At 47.0% G+C, this 9,068-nt stretch overlaps 1 protein-coding gene across 1 annotated transcript; it reads left to right on the top strand.

The window, feature by feature from the left end:
- The first annotated feature begins 7,811 nt into the window (after positions 1–7,811).
- Positions 7,812–9,057, top strand: pmch (pro-melanin-concentrating hormone). The gene is made up of 3 exons (XM_088645978.1): positions 7,812–8,125; positions 8,447–8,651; positions 8,856–9,057. Exons 1-3 carry the CDS (start codon positions 7,877–7,879, stop codon positions 8,903–8,905), a joined length of 504 nt encoding a protein of 167 aa, XP_088502104.1. The 5' UTR covers positions 7,812–7,876; the 3' UTR covers positions 8,906–9,057.
- Positions 9,058–9,068: the final 11 nt, after the last annotated feature.

Raw genomic sequence — 9,068 nt, forward strand, 5'->3', positions numbered from 1 at the left:
AGGACCAGCACTGCGAATAGGCCGTTTGTCCAATTCTGTACATCCTACTGCACCCATTGGTGTGACACCTAAAAAGGCTGGAAAGCTGAAATGTCGTGTTTCCTTTCTTTTCTTTTCAGCAGGGAATAAACCTTTACTTGTTCCTTTGCAGCCTGCGCATGCTGACACAGCAACCCACCTGAACAACCGAAAAAAAACGGCTTAGTTGAAACATAAATTGGAGAACAAAGTCAGATTTCGGCTTCAGTACACTTTGTTACAAGGAATATGCTGCCAGCCACATACAATATGGTCTGGAACATTACACAACACGACCGGGCAGAACAGACGGATAGCTGGGTGAAAATAAAGACTCTGGCCACATCCTCTCACAGGGGTTTCAGGCCTCCTATTGCAGAAAGACTGATCTCCTTCTCCATCCTCTCCATTTATTTGCAGATTTTGGCTTTCCACACCTCTCCTCCTGTTCTCCCTCATTCTCACCTGCTCCCCGCCCCTTCCTACCTGCTCTGTCTCGTGTTCTCCTACACCTTCGTATTTCTACTTGCCCTCTCTCCCTCACACCTGAAGAAGGCTCCATGGCTAAAACAGTGTTTTTCTTTACCTGTTTCTGTGCAGCCAACGCATGCCGAAGCAACTCCCTACTGCAACTTCCAAGAAACATGTGGTTTACTAAATTAAATTTGAAAAGCATTTTGTGAAAAACCAACAGCCTATAGAAACGCGTTCTAAAATCCTACACAATGGGGTATTGTTTTTCACTTCAAAGAGCAAAAACATAGCACACTACACAAAGATGATGGAACCACATCTGGTTCCACAAGTTTATTCTGTGTTCATGTTTTCTTTAAGGTTTCCTAGAAATTTGTCTCTGAGAAATGCAGAAAGCCATGAGACGCAGAGCCTCACCCTCTGCAAAGTTTATTAGCAAGGGGAAAGTCCAGAGAAGGGCAGAGGAAGCAGTCTGGACTGCTTTCAAGTGGAGCAATCTCTGCACAAAGGGAGAAAAAAACATGCTAATTTTGATGGTTTCACTTGGCACGCTCTCTGTGGTAAGCTAAGTATCTTTCAGATAACTAGGGACATTGTATTGGGATTTAAATTTCTACTAAAATCCCCGCCTAACAAGGGTGACATATTTACTCTTTAATTAGTCCAGTAAGGTTTAAACTGCTCCAGTTCTGGGTGATGTCATATAAACATTCTAATTAAGATTCTCCACAGGAGGACGGCGATTATAATTTGCTCAAAGCAGAACTCATAAAAAAAACACACAGCAAGAAAAAAAAACATGGACTTTGACTTAGTTATTAAAACATTTGCCAGTTGTCTTTTGAAAGGTCACAGCAATTACAGAAACCTTGGGGTACCAAACAAAAGCACATGATGAAATGCAGAGAAATAATTACAGAGCCTGGCAAAAGTATTCAGCCCCTTGCACAGTTTTCACATTTTGCTGCTTTAAAGCTTGCAGTCACAACACTTAGAAGTAGGAATTGAGATTTGTTATATACTCACCATACGCCACACACAACAACTAAGCAGAAAACTAAAAAAAGTAAATTAATAATGAATGCGAAAAAATATATAAGCTCCGCTATTGCAGAAGTAACCATGTGTAAATCCAGTGCCAAACCTAAATGAATTTTGGTGCACAGAATTATCTTAAGGAGTTACACAATTAGTTGAGTGGCTTCTATCTGTGTGCAAAAATAGTGGTTCTCATGGTTTCAGAATAAATACGCCTGTCTCTGTGACCTACTTCAGTCAGGTAGCCAATTTCAAGCAAATTAAATAAAAAAATATTAAGTTTAAAAAAATATGTAAGCATTATTTTGTAATTTAGTGCAATTGGATCATCATCACAGGCAGGGTGTGAATACTTGTGCAAAGCACTGTGTCTCCAGACAGTTTTTTGTCAGATGCACAGTGCACAGTGCTGTGAGTTACACTCCTCAATTCTCAATGAACGCAAAGCAATCCATTAGCATGTAATGGGTTATCTCCTAATAAAATAGTTATATTTACATTTTTAATTGAGTGTTTTAAGATGTTGTGACACACTCCACCCATACCAAGTACAATTCCAGAGACAGGTGCGCATTGAAAAGTCAAAGCAAGTATGGGAGGCTTTGGTTTAGACAACAAAAAGTTCAAAAACACTCAAACATCACTACCAACATGCACACCTCTAGTATAGCAGAAAACGAATTAAAACCATGTGATAATGTAACTGTAGGCTTTGTGCGCTGGTGGTTAAACGCTCTGCCTGGACAGTTGGGAACTGGATAGAGACGGATATTCCCCGTGCAGTTTATTGCTGAACAGCCATATTTACACCTCCTGCGTTCTTCCCTTCTCTGTTCCCGATATCCTCTCTTTCCCAGGCACGTTTTCCCCACAACGAATCAGCACAGGACCTAAGCTTACAATAATGATCACATATACCCTTCACCAATAATCTAATCAACTCACATCACCATCTAATCTATTTACAACAATTAGAGGCTGTTTTGCGCCTCTAGTGGCAGGACAGCTGTAACAACAGCCTTCTCTTAGGCCAGCTCGCCCCCCACAGCCGTCACGAAATGTTATTCGAGTTAAATATTGTGAACCAGATACTAAGGTTGACAAAAAAAAGCAAAAAAATGTTTTGGGGTCATAAGAGAGTTCAAATTAGATGACCGATGTAAGAAAAGTATTTTTCTTTTTACAGAATGCAGTGCAATATATGTTTACTGCCCCAATTGTACGCTTTTCAAGATGTCATTATACACTTATAATACACTATAAAATTTTGTGTTGGACTCAGGGCAAAGATCACAGCCATATCATATACTGAGGGCAAAGGTCAGAGCCATTTGGTGGAGTGAGATATGCGGATGTATTTTAATGACTTCTCCTGCACTATTGATTTTTCTTCTGGGTCTGATGCCCTTAAGAAAGGATCCCTTTTGTTTCATGAAAAACGTCTAACAATGTCATCACACTGTTCTTCAGGCAGCTCACCAGTTTCGTAGACTACAAAATACTCAAATAGGAACAAGAACTTCAAGACAAATACTACACTTTTCATTCATTCTGTATCTCCTGTATCAGGGGCCTCCAGGACAAATGAATGTAAGCAGTTCCTGTGACATTAAACAAACATTAGTTAAAGGCCTGGAGATTCACATTCCCATGTATTTCTGACGGTACGAAAAGCAAAAATGAAAGAAAAAAAAAGACATCTAAAGAAGGCTGCAGTCTTGTCCATTTGGAGAGGAGAGGAAACTGACACAGGAGAGAGAGGTTAGAACAACAAATTGAGAAGTAGAGAGGTTCACATCCAGTTACTGGAACACACTACTCCCAAAAGGCCAGTTCAGTCCTTCAATAGAGCCCATCGCCCTCCAACACAAATATGGACAAAATAAAGGCACTGGTATCCAAGTAAAATTACTTCAGCTGAGTTAAATGATTATTATTCATGTAATATTTCTCTTTCTCGATGCTATAGCTTCTGTGATGGTAATAAGGTAAGTCTCTGTTGTTTTCTTTAGAACAAGAGAGTCTGGGGGAGCTGGAAAGCTGTGTCAATACTTTTTTATTTTCTCAGATAAAAAAAAAAAGCATTTCAACTCATTCATCTCCATAATTGATATCCATAGTTGGAATAAGTGCAGTGCCCGCAGGAGAGGTGAATATCAGACAGTACAGTACAGCTACCACTCTGGTCCTGACAGCCTTACAGATGTCTCTCAGCCACCTTCCTCAACGAGGCACACATCAGAGAGTCTCGCCCAGTATGGAAGCTACTTTGAAAGCCTGTATAGTTTTCTATCTCATGTCTGAGGATCACAAATTCTGTCACCGAAGATTCTTTGCATCAGATGATCCAATTGAATTATGGGCGTATTGGATCGCTCAGCCAGCAGCCATTTCACCCTGCAGCTCGCCCACTGGAGCTCAGCAGGGCTGAGCCTGGACAGCACACTCACCCTGTGGTCTATGGGAGTCTTAATGCCCAGGGTGTACCCGGCCTTGTGCTCGTTGCTTGCCGGGTAGGCTCCGGCTTCCCGCGAAACCGTATGGTATAAAGCAGTTCGGTAAATGACATGACATGGACCGTTCAGTGAGCATTTGGCAATTACTGCACGATTGTTGAAATGCCCATTGTAGTGCTCTGTGCGGTGTATTCAGCACTGAGCTCATGTTGGCAGGAAGCCCAGGTGCCTTCATCCCAGTCCTGAGCTCTTACAAGTGTGTCTGCTACAGCTGGGGATGCTGGGAAGACTAGACACCAGTGGCACCCCAGTGGGAGATACCCATCATGCCAGGGTGGCGATGTGTGACTGCTGTGGTCTCCATCAGGCTGTCCGTCACAGGCTGACCCAGTCTGTGAATCACAACTGCAGCCAGGATACTGTCCACCCATCTACGTCAATGCCTCAGCATCCCAACGTCACAACATTTTGACTCAGCCCAGCCCAGCCCAGCCGGCTCATTAGAGCACTGGCTTTTTGTACTCAGAGGCCAGTGCATACACACAGCTGCAGTAATAAGCAATCATCCTACTCGCATCTATATTTGGGGGTCTTAAAACTATTCTGCCAAGTGTGGGGTGTCACAGATATACAAGTGTCCAAGTTGAGTTTATACGTTTAGCAAACTGATTATTTGTAAATGAAATGTATGGATAAGCTGTGAACACATAGCTCTTTTGTTGTGTTTATGAGTCCTGCTGAAAGGGCTTGACTCCGCTGGCCTTTCCTTGGAAACGCAACGTGGGGGAGGGGCGGCGGATGTGTTTGCTCTCGAAATGTAAATGGAGTTCGTCACGAGTGTGCGGGAGGAATGGAGGCAACCAAACCCCCCTTCCTCTCCGCTGCGCTAACTTGTAATCCCGCATGACGTCACTTCCTGACATGCTATAGAAATGACAGCAGCCCCCTCCGCCGGTGCTGCTCTCCCCCACAGCTCATTTCACTCTGCAGGGGCTCCTAACCTCCTCGTCCTATGGGGGCCGAGTCTCGCCCAAGCGCGTCGAGCCAAAACTCTCCACGCCTAACCTGTCCAATAAACACGCAGGACGCGGTTTCCAATTGGGCGCCGTTATTCTTCGGATATCGGAATTTACGTTTGGGGGTCGGGGGGGGGGACTGTAAAACATAATTTGTTCACACAAAGGGAAACTGAACTGCGACGCATGAGCACCTGCAAAGCTGAAGCTGGCAGCGTGAGAGGGCTGGGGTGTAATTGGAAATACAGGGCAGTCCAGGTTCTGGAAGACTGGTCTACGCCAACGCCAGCCCAGCTCATTATTGCAAGAATGGCTTAAGGGACTTAAACCTGCAGACCTAAACCTGGCTCTCTACGACTGGGATTGCTTGTCACTGGCCTAGATCTCTGTGATGATCACTTTAGTTCTTCCATGTGCTGCTTGGATAGCAAATATATCTAGCCAGCCCCCAGTCCTACCTTCCGGTCCTGGGGGGTCAGTGTGTCTGTAGCAGGGCTGTCCAGTCCCGGTCCTGGAGGGTCAGTGTGTCTGTAGCAGGGCTGTCCAGTCCCAGTCCTGGAGGGTCAGTGTGTCTGTAGCAGGGCTGTCCAGTCCCGGTCCTGGAGGGTCAGTGTGTCTGTAGCAGGAGTGTCCAGTCCTGGTCCTGGAGGGTCAGTGTGTCTGTAGCAGGAGTGTCCAGTCCCGGCCCTGGAGGGTCAGTGTGTCTGTAGCAGGGCTGTCCAGTCCCGGTCCTGGAGGGTCAGTGTCTGTAGCAGGCCTGTCCAGTCCCGGTCCTGGAGGGCCAGTGTGTCTGTAGCAGGGCTCTCCAGTCCCGGTCCTGGAGGGTCAGTGTGTCTGTAGCAGGGCTGTCCAGTCCCGGTCCTGGAGGGCCAGTGTGTCTGTAGCAGGGCTGTCCAGTCCCGGTCCTGGAGGGTCAGTGTGTCTGTAGCAGGGCTGTCCAGTCCTGGTCCTGGGGGGTCAGTGTCTGTAGCAGGCCTGTCCAGTCCCGGTCCTGGAGGGCCAGTGTGTCTGTAGCAGGGCTCTCCAGTCCCGGTCCTGGAGGGTCAGTGTGTCTGTAGCAGGGCTGTCCAGTCCCGGTCCTGGAGGGCCAGTGTGTCTGTAGCAGGGCTGTCCAGTCCCGGTCCTGGAGGGTCAGTGTGTCTGTAGCAGGGCTGTCCAGTCCTGGTCCTGGGGGGTCAGTGTCTGTAGCAGGGCTGTCCAGTCCCGGTCCTGGAGGGTCAGTGTGTCTGTAGCAGGGCTGTCCAGTCCCGGTCCTGGAGGGCCAGTGTGTCTGTAGCAGGGCTCTCCAGTCCCGGTCCTGGAGGGTCAGTGTGTCTGTAGCAGGGCTGTCCAGTCCCGGTCCTGGAGGGCCAGTGTGTCTGTAGCAGGGCTGTCCAGTCCCGGTCCTGGAGGGTCAGTGTGTCTGTAGCAGGGCTGTCCAGTCCCGGTCCTGGAGGGTCAGTGTGTCTGTAGCAGGGCTGTCCAGTCCTGGTCCTGGAGGGTCAGTGTGTCTGTAGCAGGGCTGTCCAGTCCTGGTCCTGGAGGGTCAGTGTGTCTGTAGCAGGGCTGTCCAGTCCTGGTCCTGGAGGGTCAGTGTGTCTGTAGCAGGGCTGTCCAGTCCTGGTCCTGGAGGGTCAGTGTGTCTGTAGCAGGGCTGTCCAGTCCTGGAGGGTCAGTGTGTCTGTAGTAGGGCTGTCCAGTCCCGGTCCTGGAGGGTCAGTGTGTCTGTAGCAGGGCTGTCCAGTCCCGGTCCTGGAGGGTCAGTGTGTCTGTAGCAGGGCTGTCCAGTCCTGGCCCTGGAGGGTCAGTGTGTCTGTGGCAGGGCTGTCCAGTACCGGTCCTGGAGGGTCAGTGTGTCTGTAGCAGGGCTGTCCAGTACCGGTCCTGGAGGGCCAGTGTATCTGTAGCAGGGCTGTCCAGTCCTGACCCTGGAGGGTCAGCGTGTCTGGAGGTTTTCATTTCAACTCTAAAGAAACCAAAAAAGCCAAACTAGTTGGCTACTGGCTTCTGGACCCATAGAGCAGCTTCTTCCAGCCCTTCAGGTGCCACTGTTTTAAACAGACCAGACCAGTGTGGGCACCCCTGCTCTATGTGAACTCATGGAAGACAGCCATCATCACTAACAGTTAATGAGATGTGTCCTGCTATCACAAAGAACACAACCCCAGCCTTTGGCATTCATGTTTGAAAAACAGAGAACGGAGATCGCATGACTACAGCCAGGCTTGTGATTGCAGAGAACATCCTCATGGCAAACACAAACCTAAAGTTTGTGATGAAGACTCCAAATGTTTCCTTCATCGGCAAACCAATGCATTGCCAACAGGGCAATTTTTTTTCAACTTCTTTTCTTTCTGAAAATGAAATGCCACATCAAAGCAAGGTGGCAGAACCATCAGGAGGCACACTGCACACTTCAGTGTCGGTGAGGGAAGCGGGTTTAAGAGATACAGCACACTTACTGCGACTTTCTTCTTGCAGAAGAAAAGAAGTCTATAGTCCAACCTTTCTTTCATTCCTCACCAGCTGATTAATTCAATCAGAAAAAACACTTCAAAGATAATCTTTAAAATTAGATTGCCCAGTGTACTGACTACTACAATACCACCCCACTGTGTAATTCTCATTGATTCGCAGACAACCTCAACCACCTTTCTGTGAAGCTTAACTTATTTTTACCAGGATGAAAACAAACCTCATTCAGGGGTCTCGCACCTTTAATCACATCTGACTCACAAAAAGGCTGTTCAAAGTTAGACGTCACCTTATTTCCATTTCTCTTCTCCTGCCACCATATATAAAGGGATGGACAAACCTGTGGGATGCAGTCAGTCAGGGAAAGCAATTGATTAGTTGGGTTTCTATGCGAACCTGTTGAACCTGAATCAAGTCAGAATGAGTTTCTCGGCATACTCCATTTTACTGGCGGTGGTGCTACTTTTTGAATGCCACACAGACTCAATAGCAGTATCTGCTGCCAAGATCGAGGACTCCAGAATGCTGAACGATGCCTTCAGCCACGAGCCGTTCCTGAATGAAGAGGTGGTTGACAAGGGCATCAGCACCGCGCCATCAAACCGCTACCTGGCCCCAGAAGGCACCGTGGGAAACGAAGGGGGAAACTCAAAGATCTTCATTTTCACAGTAAGTCTCTCCTTGCTCTCCCGAACAGCTGGCAGATTTATTTTAGCATTTCGTCCTATGACAGGAACAGATGTTTCACTTTGTCAAATGCTCAAAATGTCTACCACTCTACTAAGAATATCACAAACATGAGGCATGGTAACTGTGTATCAAAACCAGTCACCTGCAGCCGCTGTAGAAAAGAGAAAATTTTATTTTCTTATATTTTATATATATATACTGTATGTATGTATGCTTTCTGCCAGAACAGTTTCCCAGCTCACACCGTCTTACAGGCTGTAGCCTTCATTTCTAAGTCTTTTTGACCTTGACCGCGAACAGGACTTCGGCATGAAAAAGAACTACAGAGGTCTCTACAGACCTGCCCTGTCCATGGATCTGCCGGCCAGACAGCTGCCCTACTACACCGTCAGAGAGCTGGATGCAGAGCAGCCAGAGAAAGTCCAGGCCTTTGTGAAAGAGGAACGCAGGGACACCGAATCAGACCTGAGCTCCAGCATTCCAGTGGGCAGAAGAGACTTTGACAGTAAGCTTGTGCCAATACTTCTCCTGCTCACAGAACTTTAACATGTACATTGTTGTGATTTATTAGACCTATGAAAATGTTACCTCCATTTTAAATGTAAAGACTATTTTATTTTTTAGCACAAAGAGAAAAAAATAGATGCTGGCGATTGCCCTTGCACATGGGTATTGATGATCAAGTCCCGTCTCTCTGGTTTTCTTCTAGTGCTCAGATGCATGCTGGGAAGAGTGTACCGACCATGCTGGCAGGTGTGAGAGCCGAGGGCCAAGAGCACCCCAGCACTGCCCATGCTCCACCCGTGTCCCACCACGCTGCATTGCTCGTTACGCTCAAACTGTTTTATTATTGCAATACACTGGAAAATGTATAAAATGTTTATTAAAATGATCTGAGAACCTGCATAAAAAAAATGTTGTC

Source organism: Lepisosteus platostomus, chromosome 9 (assembly GCF_059453375.1).
Source record: "Lepisosteus platostomus isolate fLepPlt1 chromosome 9, fLepPlt1.hap1, whole genome shotgun sequence".
Classification (NCBI taxonomy): Eukaryota; Metazoa; Chordata; class Actinopteri; order Semionotiformes; family Lepisosteidae; genus Lepisosteus; species Lepisosteus platostomus.

What these genes read in the sequence shown, in the direction of transcription:
- pmch (XM_088645978.1), top strand. Translation starts at nt 7,877, where the DNA reads ATGAGTTTCTCGGCATACTCCATTTTACTGGCGGTGGTGCTACTTTTT. An exon ending in CAAAGATCTTCATTTTCACA is followed by an intron (nt 8,126 to 8,446) that starts GTAAGTCTCTCC and finishes GACCGCGAACAG; the next exon opens with GACTTCGGCATGAAAAAGAA. An exon ending in GGGCAGAAGAGACTTTGACA is followed by an intron (nt 8,652 to 8,855) that starts GTAAGCTTGTGC and finishes GTTTTCTTCTAG; the next exon opens with TGCTCAGATGCATGCTGGGA.